This window comes from Propithecus coquereli, unplaced genomic scaffold, assembly GCF_000956105.1.
Source record: "Propithecus coquereli isolate 6110/MARCELLA unplaced genomic scaffold, Pcoq_1.0 Scaffold720, whole genome shotgun sequence".
NCBI classification, from domain to species: Eukaryota; Metazoa; Chordata; class Mammalia; order Primates; family Indriidae; genus Propithecus; species Propithecus coquereli.
Window position 1 is genome coordinate 234,202 of NW_012153286.1, and position 20,371 is coordinate 254,572.

The following is a 20,371-nucleotide window of genomic DNA, read 5'->3' on the forward strand; positions in this document are numbered from 1 at the left end:
ATTGCCAACTTAACATCTCCACTTGGATGTTCAATAGGCACCTCAAATGTGCCCAGAACTGAACTCCTGATTTTCCCCTCAAATCTGCTCCACCACACAGTCTTTCCCATCTTCAGATAATGGCAACTCTCCCATTCCAGTTACTCAGACCTGGGAGGCATCCTCCATGCCTCCCTTTCACATTTCACCTCTAATCTACCAGGAGATCATGCTGATTCCAACTTCAAAATATATTCAGAATCTAACTTTCTCACCATCCCCACTGCTACCACAGTGATCCAAGCCACCAATAATCTTATCTAGATTGGTAAAAGGGTATCCTAACTGACCTCCTTGCTTCTGTCCTTCTTGAGACTATTATCAACCGGCAACAAGAGTGATTCATACAGTAACAGGGAAAAGTCATATCATGCCAATCCTCTTCTCAAAATACTCAGTGGTGACTACCTCCTGACACTCCATCCATCTTAATCTGCTTTGTTTCCTATCTGCATAGCATTTATCACCTTCTAATCTATTATATAATTTACTTGTCTCACTAGAATGTCAGCTCCATGAGAACGCAAATTTTTATCTATTTTGTTTACAGATATATCTTAAGTGCTTAGGATGATGCCTGGCACAAATCAGATATATAATAAACACTGACTGCAGAGGCTGCAGGTATACAATGTAATTTTTACTCCCCTATATTCAGTTCTAGAGCATAAGTAAAGCTGGAATGAGTATCCTACTATGCCACAGTACTAAAGTTATTATAGCAATATAACTTTGATATACAAATTTCCCTTTCTCTCCCAGGACTTGGTCCCAAGGCCCATTTTCTTCTCTATCTATAACCTCCCCATAGGAGATCTCAAATCCAATGGCTTTACTCTTCTTTCTAAAATAAAAATAAACTTTTACTATCATGAAAGCAGTACACGTACATTGCATAAAAATTAAAAATGCAAATAAGCAAAAATAAGAAAAACATTATATTCTCAGCACCCAGAGATTACTACTGTTAATACACCTTTAGTATGGACTTTTCCAGGTATTTTGTGTATATGTACATTTTTTTCCAAAATTAGAGCATACAGTTCATGGTGTTTTCTATTTTGCTTCCTTCTGTTAACCCTCTATATCTTTCCACGTCAATGACTTTTCATCTCATCTAATACTTAGCCTATATTCAAATTTCCTCAATTGTCACCAAAATCAAATGAGAAAATGTATCTAAAAACAAACTTTTGTATCTTGGCATAAGTAGAGCCTTATGCTCAGACTACCCTTTCTCGCTTTAGTCTGGCTTTAAATTCATACTCAACCTTTGAAATTCTACACAGCCATCTGTTTCTCTTGGAAGCTTCCCCTGCACCTCCCTACCCCACTCCAGATCATGCCTTAACCTGTGCTAACTCATTACTTTGTACCAAAGCACCTCTACTGCTCTACTTTGTGTGCTTATTTTATTTACATACCTATCATCCCTCCCAGACTACATTCTTATTGAACGCAGACACCAGACCTTATTTCATCCAAAACAGTATCTAGCACCTAGTTGACATCCCATAAATATTTAACTGACAGAAGAATGCTTGCACATGCACAAAGATATCCATAAATATTTATTACAGGCCGGGTACAGTGGCTCACGCCTATAATCTCAGCACTTTGGGAGACTGAGGCAGGAGGACTGCTTGAGGCTAGGAGTTCGAGACCAGCCTGGGTAACATAGTGAGACCTCATCTCTACAAAAAATTTAAAAATTTGGCCAGGCATGGTGGCTGACGCCTGTAATCCTAGCACTCAGGGAGGCCGAGGCGGGAGGATTGCTTGAGGTCAGGAGTTCAAGACCAGCCTGAACAAGAGCAAGACTCTGTCTCTACTGAAAATAGAAAAAATCATAAAAAATTAGCCAGGCATGGTGGTGCACACCTGCAGTCCTGGCTATTTGGGAGAGTGAGGCAAGAGGATCGCTTGAGCCCAGGAGTCTGAGGCTGCAGTGAGCTATGATCATGCCATTGCACTTTAGCCTGGGTGACAGAGTGAGATCCTGTCTCTAAAAAATAATAATAAATAAAAAATAAAATTAAATTATTATAGCAAATTGATGTTGTAAGCTATGTAAAATAATATAGGGAAATTGAGAGCAACGATATCTTTGTTCTACGCCTTTTAGTCATAAAATCTTGGGAAAGTCATAATCTCTCTGTGTCTCTCTTCTCAATGGCAAAATTAGAAGGATAAACCTAGACATCCAAGATGTTATGATCCCACATGCTTGGGAACAAGGTCTTCAGTATTCATTCTATTATGTTTTCAAAACCATCTTTAAACTGACAATATCAAGTATTGACAAGGATGTGGAACAACTGGAACTTCGCATATTGCTAGTGGGCGTGTAACATGGTACAGCCACCTTGGAGGATTTTTGACAGTTTCTCATAAAATTGAACATACATGTACCATACAACTCAGCAGTTCCATGCCTAGATATTTACCCAGGAGAAATGAAAACATATGTCCACACAAAGACGTAAAGCCAAAAAAGGGAAACAACCCAAATGTCTATCAAAAGACAAATAGATAAAAACTGTGGTACATCCACACATAACAAAACACAACTCAGCACTAAAAAGGAACTAATTTACTGATACACACAACACCATGGATGACTCTCAAAGCATACTAAGTGTAAGAAACCACACAAAAGAGTAGTTACTATATGCTTCCATTTATATGGAGTTGAAGAACAGACAAAAATAATTTATAGTGAAAAAAATAGAACAGTGGTTGTGCGGGGGGCGAGTTGGAAAGGAACATGAAGGAACTTCCCAGAGTGATGGAAACATTCTATATATTGATCTGGGCAATGCTTACAGAATTGGATATATTTGTCAAAATTCATCAAAATGAACATTTGACATCTGTTCATTTTCTTGTATGTAAATTATATCTCAATTTTTTAAAAGTTCAAGCCATGTAAGGTTTTAAAAACTTAGGAAATTTTACACTTACCTCCTTTTCTTTTGAGCAAGGTTGAGTTCCATAAACTTATACTTCTGGTACTGTTCATCCAGCTTCTTTAGTACTATATCTGCAGTCTCATTCCCAGGCTGTTTCATGAAAGAATCTACATCTTCCTTTAATACCAAAAATAATACATTACAAATTTTAGAATTCATGCCACTAATCTTATTTTGATTGCTTTGTTTTTAGAACATTAAAGAAAAATCCTTTGTTTCTTTTTCTCCAAAGCCTTGTTTTTAACTAAAAGTAGAGGTTAAGTATTCCTTATCCAAAATGCTCGAGACCAGAAGTGTTTTAGATTTCAGATTTTTTGGATTTTGTAATATTTGCATTATACCAGTTGAGCATCCCTAATGTGAAAAATCTGAAATCCGAAATGCTCCAAAGAGCATTTCCTTTGAGTGATGTGATCATCAGCACTCAAAAAGTTTAAGATTTTGGAGCATTTCACATTTTTAGATTTGCAATGATCGACTTGTAGTTATAAAAAGTCAGAGATGATTTCTGACCATGCACCTATATTATATAGCTAATTTATTCATCTTTTACTTTCCTCTTTAATTTTTATTGATAAATAGGGAAAGAATGACCTCGCCTGCTTTATATATTTCCCATGCAGCCCTATGAAAATTACCAACAATCATATACATTGCCTATTCACGTACCCTAGTCATAAAATCATTCTACAGGTTGTGTGCCAAAACTATCAATTTTATTACTTATTTATATGTGTGTGTATGTATATATATGTGTGTGTGTGTGTGTGTGTGTGTGTGTGTATGCACACACACATATATTTTACAGACAGGGTCTTGCTCTGTCACCCAGGCTAGAGTGCAATGGCGAGATTGTAGCTCACTGCAGCCTCGAACTCCTGGGCTCAAATGATCCTCCTGCCTCAGCCTCCTGAATAGCTGGGACTACAGGTGCACGCCACCACGTCTAGCTAAATTTTTTTTTATTTTTTGTAGAGACAGGGTCTCACTTATGTTGCCCAGGCTGGTCTTGAACTCCAGGCCTCAAAGTGATCCCCCTGCCTCAGCCTCCCAAAGTGTTGGGATTCCAGGCATGAGCCACCACGTCTGGCCTTATTACTTATTTTTAATTCAACAAGCTCTGCCATAGAAATCATGCTAAACATGGTGATTAGGTTTCCAAGGCAAGCTATAAATGCTTCTTTTGGTATCGAGTGGTTGAAATAAAGTAGTCTAAAAGGCAAACAGAAACACAGTAAGACTGACATTAAAATTTTTTACATACATACCACATGTTTTTCCTTGAAGAAAAGCTAGTTAATTATTCATTAGCTAAGGATCAGGAACTAGATGAAAATATATGGAAACTTAAAGGAGATTCTCCAAGAGCCTTCTAACAGTTTACAGACCTTTAGTTCTTCATTATAAGTACCTTCAGTTAATCTCATAGCTTCTGGGATCTCCACATCATTATTCTTATTCATGTTTATTAGCTATCATAAAATATTTTAGCTGAAACAGGCAGGAAGTAAAAGGAAAACAAACACAGCAAAGGAGTGAACTAAAAAGTCATCAAGCTAGAGACACAGTAAAGGAAATTGGAAAGGTGAGGCTGAGAGTCAATGGCTGAGTTCTGTGTATAAAATGGTGATACCATCTTCCTAGAAGGGTCACTTCAGGAAAGAGGAAGAAAGCAAAGTTTCTCGTACATGTTATTAGGAGCTAGACTCTAGCAAGGAGAATTAACTACAGCAGCATAAGAAGTGATTAAGAAACAGGGGGTGGTTGGTTTGAATCCTGGCCTCACCACTTACTAGATATTTAACCTCTCTTTGACCTTAGGGAAGTTATTTAACCTCTCTTTGCTTCGATTTCCTCATCTGTACAATGAAATAAAGGTACCTTTCCCTCACCGGGGATAAATGAGTTAGCATGTGTAAAATGCTTAGAAGAGTACGTGGCACTTAGTAAGTGCTCAACAAATATTAGCTATAGCAGAATGTGCTGTAGGGACACAAAGTGCCAAGGATTTCATTTTGGGGTAGAGGTCAGGGAAAACTACAGGTGGGTAATATATGAACTAGACGTTGAAAGATGAAGAGGTCATCAAATGAACAAGGATGAAAGGGACAATTCAAGCAGAGAAATAAAACAAATTAGTACATCAGTGGGGTTGGGGAAAGGGCCAAGTCTGACTTCTAACCACTATGGTACACTGTCTGTCATCACAGAAACTAACACCTATTCAACATTAACAACATTTGCAAAACTGAAAGCAAGTTCTCTGTTTCTCATAACGACTCTATTGTCAGTCCTATTTCAGTTAAAGAAACTGAGGCTCAAAGTGGTAAACTAATATGCTCAAAACTAAGCAGCAATTGGGAAGCAGAGGCAGGATGCAAAGCCTGGTTTATGTAGAAGACAATGTTCTTTCTACAATATCATGTCACTCTCATTAGTTTGGAAACAAAAATAACTATGTAAAATTTGGGCTGCTTATCACATCATGTTGGTAGAAATTTTAAGGTCTAGAAAAAATAACCCATAAAATTGTAGGGAAAAATGTATTTTAAGATAATACTTTATAAGGCCCTCAAATAAAGTTTATCCTCCTGAAGATTTCTGAAACCATCTCTAGCTGAGCACTATGAATGTAGTATTCAAGGTACTATGGAAATTTAGTTAGATATGAGCTTACACTATGTGTTAGGCATTGTGCTAGGATCAGGAGAAGTGGCACTAAGCAAGAGAACTACCTCACTCTCCTCCCAGTAGCAGAGTATGCAGGGTAAGTAGAGGCACTGGAGCTCCACAGACTGCCCAAGTTCAAATCCTGGATACCTCACTCACATCCTGTGCCACATGGGGCAAGTTACTCAAGGGCTCTATGCCTCAGTTTCATCATCTACAAAATGAAGATAATAGTAACTACTACCTAAAGTTCTCTAAAATCATTAAGAAAGTGTCTGACACTCAACAGATTTTATTTCTTATTATTATTAGTTAATAGATAAATGTAAAGAAATACATGGCACAGCTCAGGAAAAAAACACAAAATAAAGAAAACAATTATAAAATTCAATCAGCAAATGCAAGTATACAATATAAAGTGTGGTCTAAATAAAAGAAATGGGTCTTTTAAAGGATGTAAGACATGGTTAGTAAAAAGGCAGAGGTAAGGTAAGGTACAAACCAAAAGAAAATTTCATTAAGATTTTACAGTAGCTCAGTACAACTAAACGGGGAGACAAATGATGCTGGCCTGGAAGGCCAGTCAGAGGTTTTTCTCTCATTATTCAAATAGTTTTCAAATACTATTTCCAGAAAAGCTTGATGGAAGGATAGGGTTGATAGCTTCTACGTGCTTCTCTTTGTTTAGACTTGGGTTGGTCTCTGTAACACCTCCAAATTGCATCCCCTGCCTCCTCTCTCAACTCCACACAATTCATTCTCCACTAAGTTGTTAGAATGATGTACCTAAAACTAAATATGATTACATCGTGGTTTTGCTTAGACACTTTCTAATGGCAGCCCACTGCCTACTGAATAAAGCCCCAATTCCTTAGCAATACATACAAGGATTTCACACTCTCACCCTATCACCCTACTTTCCCATCGGTCTCTTCTTCCCTATCCCCCGAGGCAACAGACCACCGCATTCCTTCAACAAACCAGGTGTCATTCCCTATTTTCATACCTTAGTACCAGCTGTTCTGCCTACTCATTGTATTCTACGGGTCCATCTATCTGTCTCTCCAGGATCTAGGCTGAGTCCTCACCACCTCGCCTTTCCCAGGCAGCAGGGGACGAAATCCGGCGGCAACAGGGCGGTCCTTCAGGCCACCCCGCCCCTCTGCCCCTCGCCCCAGCCCTGCTCCCCAATCCTACCACCCCGCGTCCCCTTCTTTTCTAGGGCCTTCTTGGGCCGCGTTTCTTCCAGGAGGGCCCCAACAGAGCTCAGTCCGTCCAGGTGCAGGGAGGGAGAGCAGGCCGAGCGTCCCCTCCCTGAACCTTTAGCTCAGCTTCTTTCCTCAACAGTCCAGGCCTGCGTGAGGGCCGGGAAGGAAGGAGCGGTCCCGCGACCTCGGGCCAAAATGTCCGGGAACAGCTTGCCTCTTACCACAAACACAGCCTCAGGAATCCCCAGGTGGAGCCGCCGCCCATTCCCTGCAGCCACTTCTCCTATGCCACAACCGTCCTTAGCCGCAGCCATCTTGGGGATACGAGCGCGCGACTAACCGCCTTCGGAGCCGCGAGTCATCGGGATCCGTCATTCGCCCGTTCGCACCTGCAGGCCCGCCCCTCCATGCACATTCATTGGTGAGCAGAGAGGAGCCTCCTCTTCTCCTTTGGTCGAGTAGTCCAACCCCCTAGGTGCTGATTGGCTATTAGCAGATGAGTGACAAGTGTGGAAAGGCCGCGGAGGAGAAGCTGGAACTGCAGGACCAATACGGTCTCCTGGGAAAAGGGATTTTGTAAGTGGGGAGGGCTAAAGCCCTGGCAATGGGGACCAAATTGGACCCCATCGCCACCCAGAACAGGCAGCACCCTCCAGAATGGCCTCTAGAACGACCCGGTCTCCTCTCGGATACTGAACCTGGGACCTAGATGCCACCACGAGGGTTCAGCCTCTTTGCCTTCCTTGTCCCACCACCCGAGGGAGCTTCCTGCCCCTTGAAAGGGACTTAACTTTGTGTCTGTTTCGGAGGGGAGCCACTGGCTTGATTATAAAATAAATACCCTGCCCATAGCACCGACCTTCCCCGAAAGCCACCTTTGATTAGAATCTCGTCTCCCCAGCTCAAACGTTTTCAGAACTTCCTAGTGTACGTACAAAATCCTAAGAACTCTACCTAGGCGTCTAGGCACTTGGACTTAGCCAGTATCATCCTCCACTACAACTCTTTAAAAACACGTTCATCATACAGACCTAAGTAATTATTCTTTGGGCTCTTTTCTGACATCTAATCACCGTTTTTATCCCTGTCTTTGTTTTCACTAGAGTATTTCCCAACGAAGCAGTGCTTCATCCATTTGCACAAATTCTACCATGAGCGTCAGAAGTTATACAGTGGAAAGTAAGTCTCCCGTCTCAGAGGCAATCAGTTACCAGTTTGTCTCCATAGAAAATTAACATATGATCAAGCATGCAGACATAGATGTGTCTTTATATAAGAGGAAGAAATTGTTATTTGTTGTAACAAATGTTGTAAATGAGGAAATAAAAGCTCAGTGAACCTGTGCACCTTCTCCAAAATCCTACAGCTAGATATTAGTGAAGCCAGAGCTCCAAACTAGCTCTCCAGTGGCTTCCATGCTCTTTGGCTTAGGAGAATGAAGACATGTTAGCCATGACTGATCCTCTCCGGCCAGCAACCTTTTGAACATAATGTCTCTCTTCCTGCAGAGAAAAATAGGTGGGAACTCTATTTACCACTCTCCCCCACCTCAACACCTTCCAGAAAGAAAAAAAGAAATTGTTTTTGAAAAGTAGGTAAAATTTCTACAGAAAAACACCTCCCTCCCTCCCTCCCTTCCTCTCTCTCTCTCTCTCTCTCTCTCTCTCTCTCTCTCTCACACACACACACACACACACACACAGAATTTCGTTCAGTTTTACTAATCCATATCTGTATTAATCATTGTTGTAACTAATCAAAGTCTTTACTCCAAACGTTAGAAAAAATTTTTCCAAACCATCACCAATTCTAATCTGGAATGAATCCCTCTAAGAGATACATTATTTGACTCTTACGGCTGGCTTTTTCAGTATAGCTTGGAGCCAAAAACCTTATCAGCTTACTGCTCATGTTTTACTCCCTTACAGGTACAGACAAATGAGTTCCATATTTACACTGCTGAATGTATTTCCCTTCTAGGCTCCTCTTAATTAGAAAGTCATATGCCAGTTTCTTCCGACTCCTCTATTTTCCTTCCTTCTCTGGCTGCAGCAGCAGGAAGAAGCTCCATCCATCATAGCAGCTTTTCCAAGAGTACACTGAGTTTATCAACTCTAAATGTGGTCATTTTCTTATCTCCCAGTGAAAAAAGAGAATGTCCTTTTGCCAGATCCATATCTAGCTATAACCTAAACTTAAATACGATTGTTCTTTAGTAACCCTTCAGTAGCCCACAACTTTTGCAGCTTACCTTTAGATTGCTTTAGTAAGAGTATTTTAAAAAATGGACTTTTAAAGAGGTTGTAGCATATCAGCATGGGCACTTTTTAAACAAAACAAATTTAAATACACATACATCAGGAAACAGAACTTTTTTTTTTAAATGTCATTTCATATAGTTGTGTGCTGATAAATGTTCAACTGATTCTCTATGGAAGGTATGCATTTATTATAAATTTTAATACAAAGGATGTGTAATACACAATTTTATAAATGATAATAAAATATATAATACTCTTTATTATAAATTCCATATAACCATTCCATATTCTCTTTATTGTAAATTCCATATATATAATCCTGTGATTCTCACAGGATGCTTTTGTTGATTTTTGCCAAACACTTATATCCCTAGACAACCTGTGGTTGCAATTGAACTGGCATAGTTCTGATATTATTGTTGGTTGATATTTTCACTTACATTATAAGAGAAAAAGTAATTCAACAATGATTTATACATTGGCACTTTACTCATTCATTAACACTGTGAGTGACTTCTTTGCTGAATTGGATAATGGTTTACAAATACCAGGAAAATAGTGCCCCATTTTTTTGTGCTATTCACAATGTAGTGGCTGCAGACATGACTCACTTTTAAGCTGAATCTGCATTAGTAACATTTTCTCCATTGCTTTCTTACGTCTAGAGTGACAAACATAAATCAAGCCCTAGTTTGTAGCATTTGCCAATTTCTGTGGTATAATATTCCCACCATGGCTGATTTCAAGCCAAGTGGAGTTTGGAAGACACACCTAATTACAAAGTACAGATACAATAGATGTAAATAACCTCAAGAGCATAGATAACACTCAAACGTAAAACAAAAGTATTTAGTTTGGAGTATTTATTACTTTTGTTTTTAAAAGAATTCATTTAATTGTAAATTTTTAGAACTTACTTTTGAATGATGGCTGTGGTTAACAACTATCTTGCAAAATTTCTGAAAATTTAACAATCAGTTCTCACAAGCTGGTACAAGCCAGCTCCAGTACACCACTGACTCATATTTTGGAAAGCCAGAGTTTCATGACTTCAGTGAAAAGCACCTGCAATGTCACAATGATGTGCTCTGCAGAGAATGAAGAAAAGAATGTGACATACAGCTGCAGTCCCCTGGAAGAACAGGATGACATCCTTAGCATCTTCTACACCTGAGAGGACCAAAAGCCGACTTACATTTGTACAGCCTGGAACCCACAGCAACAACTCTAACTCCATCTCTGCCTGGCAGCTCTGTGCAGGTAACTGGCTCTGTCTCACTCTCCAGGAGCCTCCAAAATCACTCTGAATAGCTGAAAATCCTGAGGCTGGGGGAATGTGCCTCCTTTTTGCAGATCCTGGCCGCTAGAGTTATCTCCTCCCACTGGTAAGGAGCCCAAAACCTTCAGAGAGATGCCAGGCAATTCAGGATATTCTGAGACAGCCTCTACTTTGACCTTCTAATTCAGACTTTCTGATCCTGACCTGCAGGAATAGGATTAAAAAATGCAGTTTCTCTAGGAGCTTTGGAACTCCCCTGGAGGGCGCTCAATTGTGATAGTACCCCTGCATGCAGACAAGCCTGCGTCTTGAGCCTGTTTCCTGGGAAGTCAAGATTTGTGTATCTTCTATTTCCAGACATCTCAATGGGCCTCCATATTCACTACCCTGGGTTGTTGAGTGTGCTAGTTGTGCTCTCACATCTTGTTCCCATTGCATCTTCAGTGTTTTTGTTCTATTTATACAAGAGAGGACAAAGTTGGATTCTCTCAGAAGGTAAAATATGGAAATGCAATTTCCTTCTTCCTAGGATTGAAGTTATTTATCCAAGGTGATGTGGAGAGGTCCTTTGTTCCAGGGAACTAACCATTCTGCAACCCTCCACTACCACCTTACTACCTTCCCAAATGATGGATCTGGGGACTGCCAAATATTATACTGCTTTGTTTCCAGAATCCATTCCCAGGTTTGCCAGTATAGTGGGCTCTAGAACTTGGGTTCTACTTTAACCCTGTCAATAACAAGCTGTGCCTCATTAGACAAGTGTCTTCACCTATATGGCTCAGTGTCCTCACATGTGAAATAAGGTTTGGACTAGAGGGTCTCCAGTCAATGCTATTACATTTTGATTATGACCTTTGGTGTGTCATAGAGGCATGTGTACTAATTTTGCATCCCATGGTTGTCACTGGATCTCATTGGATCCCCACGTCCACCCAAGCTCTTCCTTTCCCACCAAACACAATAAAAAGCATGGATATAAAAAGGTTCAAACTCTGCTTCCATGTTCCTGAATCTCCTTTGGGCCTAATTCCTCAGGCTTCTAAAGACCTTCAGTATAAGCACTGGTAAATTCTCAGCCACAAGGTTCCCTGCATAACAGGGAGGGATGGGGCATTCCCAGCACAATGGTAAAGACGAATGTGCTTTGTAGTCAGCTTAGGTGGCAGTCCCAGCTTGATTATTTATCAGCTATGGGATCTTAGATCAGTTATTTTAACATTGTGAAGTCTCCGTTTTCTCAGTTGTAAAATATTCATAATAATAGGGCTTTTGGCACATATTATTAAGTGGATTGAATGGTATTACACATATAAAATACTTGTCCCTGTGTCTGGTACCTAGTAAGCCCTCAGTAAATATCAGCTACTGTCCTAACAATTGAAGGGCCTGGGTTTGGCACAGAAAGAGAAATTCAAGGAGACAGAGTAAGGACATGAGCCATAACTTGAATGGTCTCATGATGGTGATAAATCACACAGCCGCTTGTGCCAGGGGAGATCTGCAGGTCCCTCAGAGAGACATCTGTTCTGAATGCCTCATCCCTCATAGACTCCTGGGGAGAAAGAAGGATAAGACAGAGCACCCAGTCTGGCTTAGAACTAACCTCTGAAATGTTGGAGCTCCATGATATTGCTCAGCTAACTGGACTTGTTATTTGTGAATATGTTGAAGTACCCTGGGATGTGAAAGCCCATGACAATCTTTTTTCAACTTGTCTCTAAAATGTTCCATGTCACTACCAAAGAAAAGGAGAAACTGAGATGACTGCCTCTATTAGCCAATACATTTTTAAGAAGAGGGACTTGTTTCTTTTGTCTTTGCTTCTCTGGGCCTCACACTAAGCCTGACACATAGGAGCTTGGTAATTGTTTATTGACAGTGTGAATCAATCAAGCAACAGATGTTTGTGGATCATGTACAATGTGCTCAGCATTGAGGTGGTAATGATAAGTTAGACTAGAAGAATCCCACACAGTGTATAACTGGAGATAATAAATCTAGTTGAGTACTAAGACACTCACATGAAAAGTCACTTAGCTGACCAAGACAGTCAATGCTAAGTGTCAGACACTAAGTATCATAGGACCCCATCTTGCATGAAGAGTTGCCTTTGATTGCCCACAAATTGGTTGGGGAGATACTTTCCAGCCAAATCTGGACTCAGGGGTAGAAGAGAATTCCCACTGAGCTCTAGGTGAGGCCTAAGCCAGTTGCCTCCTCTATCACATTAGTTTGCTAGGGCTGCTCTAACAAAGTACCACAAACTGAGTGGCTTAAACAACAGAAATATGTTGTCTCAGAGTTCTGGAGGACAAAAGTCTAAAATCAAGGTTTCAACAAGGCCACTCTCCCTCCAAAAACTCTAGGGGAATATCTATTCTAGGCGACTCTCCTAGCTTCTGGTAATTCATTGGCTTGTGGCAGCGTAACTCCAGTCTTCACATGGTCTTCTCCCAGTTTGCATATCTGTTTCCAAATTTTCCATTTTTTTATAAGAACATCAGTCATTTTGGATTATAGGCCCCCCCATTCCCATATAACCTCATCTTGATTACATCTGCAATAACCCTATTTCCAAATATTGTCACATTCTGAGGTACTGGGGCTTAGGACTTAGCATATGAATTTTGGGGGAACACAATTTGACCCACAACATCTGCCTACATAAAATCCCCGGAAAATGGAAAGACAGTCCAAGACCTAAGCATTCAACTATAGAAGGATGAAGCCCCTAGATGTGGGCACCAGGCTGAGATGTGGGAACAGCACCAGTCTTCAATCTAGACGAGGTCATAGCCAATCTGCTTTGAATGGCGACATGGTAGGAGGTAGAGATGTGTCACTATAGCATGGTATATTAGAAAAAGTTCTGGATTTGGAGCCAAGGAACCTTAGTAATCATCTAACCTCTTAGGGCCTCCATTTCTTCTTCCTAAAGAGGGTTCTAAATTGCTAATTTCTACAAAATTCATCACTGTTCACATACAGTGGTCTGTGTTTATTTGTGACACAGATGATATCTCAAAGATAATAGCATATGAACACAATACATTGGTTTCAAGAGAAACCAAGCCAACAGAGACCAGGTGTATGATGAAATCTCTAGGCCAAAGTGAGCTTATGTTACTCAGGAACCACACTCTATGCCCAACACAGGGAGTCATGAGCAACCATTGCTCTCTGCTTTCTGTTTCTTAGAGAATAGTTACAGCAATTACATGCTGAGAGTCTGGAAGGTCCAACCAGGAAATACCATGTCAGCACAATGATGCTACTAGCTTCTCAATGAGGACAGGAGGGAGGTAAATTGTCACTCATTGGCAGCCTCCAGGGGATGAAGCCCTGAGCTTTTACCTAGGGGCCTGGATCCAGATTAGATGAGAGTCATAACCAGATCTGAAGCAGCCCCTACAGGGGCCAAACAACTGGAGAACACACAGTGTGAGGCAGGGCCTGTTATGTTGCTACAGAGGGTGCTCCTTGAACTCCCCACCCACTGTTTTTCCTCAGTTCTCCAGCCCCTCCTCCTCCCTGAGCAGGTTCCTGAGGGTGATCAGAGGGCCCAGAACTGACACACATGGTGGTTAGATGTCAGAAAAGAGCGCAAAGAATAATTATTTGGGCCTGAACAACACATGCGCCTTTAGGAACCTGTTAGGGAAGGGGCAGGATTGGAAGACTGGGGGCAGGTTAGGTGAATTATTAACTATTAAAATAAGAGAAATAGAGTGCATAAGCTCTAAAGTATTGAATGTCCAAGTGAATGTTTATTTTACATGGAAGATGTGGATAATTCAGTTCAGCCTGTAGAAAGATCAGTTTTTTCACTTCTGAATCTGAATCTTTTTGCTTTGGTACCTCTACATCGACTGCGTCTGAGTGAAAGAAAGATAAATATGTAAATCTTTAATCATTTCTACATATATTTCTTTGTTGTTATAAAATAATTACAAATATTTTTATATAAAACTCTGGTCATTTTTCTCATTATCTAATACCTGAAGTTTTGTCAGGCATCCTAAAACAGACATTCAGGGATCAGGAGGCCCAACATATCAGAAGAACCGAAGGAAGAAACCTTATAAAGCCTTCTAGAAAACAATACTCTGAGGCAACAGATACTAGGATCATGACACTCTCCCATATGCTTCAGCTACATTCATCCATATTACCATTGTCTGCTTCTTTGCTCAACCTATTCTCTCTGCTTGTAGTGCCAAATCCTGTAGTTGAAATCCTCCTTACCGTTCAATACTCATTGCCTTGAAACCTTTCATTGCTGAATTAACTGTTCCCTCCTTCGAGTTCCCGTGGTGCTTTGTGCTTCCCTCTCTAATTGTCTGTGTATTTGTTTGTCTGGAGCATCTTTTCCCTATTCCATTGACTGGCTGTTTATTTTTTAATCTTACCATTCAACTTAGGTATCAGTTTTTTGGGAAATCATCCTTAAAACCTCCAGGCCGAGTTAGCTGCTTCTCCAGTACTAATTACGCTTCAGTTTGTTGATTGAATAAATAAATAAATGACTAAAAGGATTGATGAATACATGTAAGAACCTAGTTGAGGTTTAATAACACAGGTTTTTAGAGGTCTGTACCAGGTCTGCACAGTTTGGTCTCTTTTTGTGATGCTGAAATTATTAGAATTAGTTTTTCTTCAATGAGAGACCAATAATGTACAGAAGATGGATACATTATAAAACTCCATTCTAACAGTGACTTCTCATCTCTACCAAGGTTCTAAGCAACAACAGCTCAAACATACCTGATGTCCTGGGGATGGAGCGGGAGGATTATTGGTCTTTAAGCCTTGTTGGGTATAAATCATGGGTTGAGGTGTCAATAGAGAAGGCCCTCCCAATGGAGTTGGAACCTATAAATTTGAATAGAAGAGAAAACAAAAAGTGAAAACTTAATTAGTATTTAATTGCTCTCCTAATACAGTAGTACCAAGAGAACAAGTAGCCCTCTAGAATAAATATTATGAATGAATGTCAACTGAAAGGAATGCTAAATGCCAAATACAAAGAAAAACAGAAAAATAGATCTGTGAGGAGCTGCTAGTAATAAAGTATGTTGGGGTGGGAGAGGGTAGGGAAGACCTAAAGAATAGTTCTTGAAAAGCAAGGATGAATTAACCACAAAGTAAGGCCTACAAAAGACTCTTTACAAGAAACAGAACTCCAACATCTCAAGGCCAATAATACTCATGTGAAAGACAAGGGAAGTTTGTAGGTGGACATGGAACATGTTAAATATATACTAGCATATATGTATTTTTGATGAAATAACTTTAGTAGAAGTACATGATTTGATATGATCATTTAAAGGTTAAATGTGAAAGACATGTAGGAATTTTCTAGGTGAAAGTAGTGATGAAAGGGCAGACACATCTGGTCAAGGGGATTAGTGGAGCTAGAAAGGCATTTGACATCTCTCTAGTTTGTATCATTTTTCCAGTGAACTGATGAGCTCAGATTTTAAAATATATTCAGAAGATGAAAGAAGGGCATTTAATGAAGCAAAATATAAGGAAGTTGCACAGACCCATTAATATAAGACTCTGACCATCACCATCCCCTGTTTAAAGCCATTATGTGGATCCTCACTGACTATAGATAGTATGTAAACTCCTTGGCATGGTTTACCAAGCCTACTGCTTCTCTATCTTGATCTTTTCCCTCACAACTTACAGAAATATGGGCTTACTTAAGGACAACTGGGTAAATTATTAACTGATCAAACAACTCATAACCAAAGCCTAATGATTAATGTGTTGACCTGCTGGGAGGTTTCTGGTGATATACTGCAGGGCTATGTTCTTGGTATTCTTGTTCATCCTTATCTAAGTTATCAGTGAAAATGTTGTAGAGGGCCACCTACACCATAGTCCTTCAATCAACGTGAGTCCTTCAATCCATCTTTTTTTTTTTTTTTTTGAGACAGAGTCTCACTCTGTTTCCTGGGCTAGAGTGCCATGGCATCAGCCTTGCTCACAGCAACCTCAGACTCCTGGGCTCAAGCGATCCTCCTGCCTCAGCCTCCCAAGTAGCTGGGACTACAGGCATGTGCCACCACGCCCAGCTAATTTTTTTTATATATGTGTTTTTAGTTGTCCAGGTGATTTCTTCCTATCTTTTGTGTAGAGATGGGGTCTCGCTCTTGCTCAGGCTGGTCTCGAACTCCCGAGCTTAAACAATCTGCCTGCCTCGGCCTCCCAGAGTGCTAGAATTATAGGCGTGAGCCACCGCGCCTGGCCTTCAATCCACCTTGATCCACAGTTTATTCATGCCTGAGGAGTGGGGTTCCCACTCTGTAGTCAAGCCAGTGCTGGGGTCTGCTTTGTACCTGATTTCTGTCAGCTTCACTTCCTGGGAAATGAGCTCTATTCTGTTCACCCTTATTTAGAAAGAATCTGTGAAATAACCAGGCCCTTTATATGGCCCTTCATAGTTTTCACTACTTTTTACCTCAAGCCCTGTTATACTGATGGATGCCCTTTGGTTACTGATGCCTAACCCGGAATCTGCCATACCCCTTTTGGGACTTGGACCTTGACCACCCATCCTTTCCCATCGAGTATCTCTACTCCTTCTACCTTATTTTCTCTGGGCTTGGGCTTACTCTTACTTCTAGCATACATGCACATCCAATATCATATCATACTCTAATCCTCTTCTGAGGATTAACTGGTAAACACAGTATATTATTATAGAAGTTATATAGAGAAGTCAACAAAGGAGACAGAAAAGAGGTATGAGATAGAAGAAAAACTAAGTGAATATAGTGTTTCCAAATCTAAAAAGGAAGAGTGTTTCAAGAAGCATTCCTCTTCCCTTGCTGGCCATGACTTTTCTACCTCCTTTGCAGGTTCCCTCTCATCTCCCTGCCCCGTTAATGACAGATCACCCTTGAGCTCAGCCCTTTGACTTGTGCTCCTGTCTCTGCTTATGCCTAGGTGATCTCATCCAGTATCACAGCACACTCTTACTTCAAAGCTTTTTCACTGACCATTCCCTCTCCCTGGAATGTTCTTCCACTTGGCTTGCTACTTCCTCTCTTTCAGATTTCTACTCAAGACTGAGTCGCCTTTTCAATAAAGAGTTCCCCCTGACCAGCCTATTTAAAATGGAAACCTACTCTTAATTTTTCTTCTCTGCTATAATTTTCTTTATAGCACTTGTCACCTTTTTTGTTTATTGTATTCCCCCATTAGAATGTACATCCCACAAGCACATGGGTTTTTGTTTCTTTTAATTATTGCTATATTGATAGCACCTAAACAGCACCTGGAACATAGTAGATGCTTAATGAATATGTGCTGGTTGAGCAGTAAGGTTGAATAAGACAAGGACAGAGAAGTAGCTGTTAGATTTGGTCACATGAAGTCATTGAAGACCTTCATGCCAGCAATTTAGTAGAATTGTGGGGATAGAAGTCACATTAAAGTAGGCTGAAAGTGAACCGGGAAACAACCTCAACGTCCGTTAATAGAGGCATGTAATGTTTCTGCTTTCCTTCAAGAGTATTTACTGAGCAGCCCTATGCCTAGAATGAACTAAGCAAGGCAAGAGTGCCAAGAGATGAATGCAGACAGGCAGCATGGAGGATCTTAGTTTTTTTTCTGACAAAAATTGGGGGCAGATGCAGCAGTGTTGCTTGATCTGACTTATACCGTAAGCCAATCACTCTGGCTGCAGTGTGGAGAATACTGTAGGGGTCAAGGGCAGAAGCAGGGAAACCAGGCATGAAGATATTGCAGTGACCCAGGTGAGAGATAATGGCTTAGAAAAAGTTAGGATGCATTCTGAAAATAAAACCCATAGCATTTGCTCATGAATTGGATGTGGAATGAAAGAAAGAAAGGTGACAAGGAGGACTCCAAGGTTTTTGGTCCAAGCAACTGGAAGAATAGAGTTTCCATCAGCTGTGATAGGGAAGGCTATGGGTATAATAGCTTGGGGGAGATCAAGGATTCAGTTTTTAATATGTGCAGTTTGAGATATGTCAGAAGCATGGATGTTTGTTATTCCCTGTATGTTCCCATATATTTAACATTTTCCCGAATTGACACCAACAGCAAAAACAACATAAGCAAATTGGGTGGTGAGGCTGTAGAGACTGAATGACTTCAGAGTTTCCATTACCTGTATTATATCTTATGAAATTTATGTAGTGCACTGAAGCTATAAAAAGGAGAACTAGTGACTACAAATAACTTTTAACTAAGTAAAAAGAAATTTTAAATCATGAAAATATTGTCAAATAAGCAGAACAGAAATAATAGACTAAAAATGAGTTACAAAAAGGTTGGAATCAGAAAAAAAATCTAGACATTCTATCTGTATTAACAATTTCTCCTATTAGAAGCCTTATACAATAAGAACAAAATTAGTCTCATTAATTTCCACTTTTTAAACCCCATTAATGTAGAGTAGAAGTGATCCCAAACAGCAAAATGACAAAACAAAACAAAATGAAATAATAATAAAATCCTTGCAAAAAGGGAGGAAACTCAGCAGTAAACAATAGTTTATAACTCTTAGAATAAACCAAGAATGTAAACTAAACTAAATTATACTTGAATCTATCATATGCATGTTGATTATTCCTATTTTGGATTTTCTATTAATTCTGGAATAGCTTTCCCTTGACTATTCCAATTCTACACACACCTTCCCATTCCCATTTCTAGGATTCCTTTCTCTATTCTTGTTAGCCATTTCACAAAGCCTTTGCTGTATTATTTCTCAGAGGGCTGCCATGTCTGTTTCCAATGCAAGGAAAGAATGTGGATGGATTATCTTCCATTTTAAATTATCTATATAGTTTTTTTTGTTAGAAGTTTTAACTATATCTATTACTCTTAAGAAGGGTTTTTGTTACCATTCTATACATAGGCATTTGCTGAGAAGTCACTGGATAGGCCACTGGAGGTGGTACCTTTAAGGAAGTGTCAGTTACTATATAGTATATTTTCTACTAATATTTAATAAGCAATATTATAAGATAACAGAAAATATTCTGCTATATACTTAATATTGAGAACAAATTCATAGTGAACTTTGTATAGCCGGGACAATGATCTTTCCTTAAATATGGCATATTTAGGAGGTTTAAAGACTGCTAATAATTGGTGTGTTGTTTTGGAAGCCAGAGTAGAGTTCACAGTACCACAAATTTCCTGAGGAGTGGGAATTTGCTTGGAAAACATTCCACATCTGAGAGAAATGTGAACTTAACTAAGAAAGAAAGAGCTGTGACTCTTTTAAAATACTGCATAAATAAAACAGTAATATTAATAGACAAATTAAAGAAAATTTCAACCGCAATCTCACTACTTCCAGCAAATAAAACTCTCTTAATTTTTCAGTGTTTGCTTCTAGTCTTTGGTTATAACATATTTTAGATGTGTGAGATAACATCTGAAAAATGAAGATAATTTGACTCTCATCACCACAGATGAAGAGCAGACTAATATCAGCACAAGGTTAAATTGTGTCTGGCTTCCAACCCTGATTTAGTACTCTTTCCTATACCAGCCATAACTTTAATCCCTGTGTCTTTGTTTCTTTGTCCATTACTACATGATATAACATGAGACATAGTGGCCTTTGACCTTAGACATATTTCAAAGTGCTAGTGATTGGCCAGAGGGAGTGAATAAGGAGGCAGAAATCCATCTTTAATATAAGCCTTTCTGATCCTTCTCAAAGTATTCTTATACCCTGCCTCCTAATTCTACTATAAAAATTTCTTCATTCCTGAGATATATATGTATGTGTGTGTGTGTATGTGTGTGTATGAATAATATATATGTATTAAAGCTTAAGAATAAGAAAGCAAGGGTCTAGAAAATTCTTTCAAGGAAGAACTATGCCCAGCACATTCACAATATTCCTAGAGCATCTTCATTGCTGAACAACTGTGCAACCTGTGA

General features: G+C 39.7%; 1 protein-coding gene across 2 annotated transcripts in view; it reads right to left on the reverse strand.

Moving 5' to 3' along the window:
• Positions 1-19,904, reverse strand: part of VBP1 (von Hippel-Lindau binding protein 1) — a 43,235-nt gene extending 23,331 nt beyond the window's left edge. The window contains exons 1-3 of one of the 2 annotated variants that reach the window (XM_012661593.1): positions 19,773-19,904; positions 15,197-15,304; positions 3,004-3,128 (exon numbers count right to left, since the gene is read on the reverse strand). In XM_012661593.1, the coding sequence (XP_012517047.1) occupies positions 3,004-3,128; positions 15,197-15,304; positions 19,773-19,856 (317 nt within the window). In that variant the 5' untranslated portion in view covers positions 19,857-19,904. Of the gene's footprint in view, positions 1-3,003; positions 3,129-7,110; positions 7,401-15,196; positions 15,305-19,772 lie in introns of those variants that run through there. The other variant, XM_012661594.1, reaches the window with a different exon arrangement.
• Between the last annotated feature and the right edge of the window lie 467 nt (positions 19,905-20,371).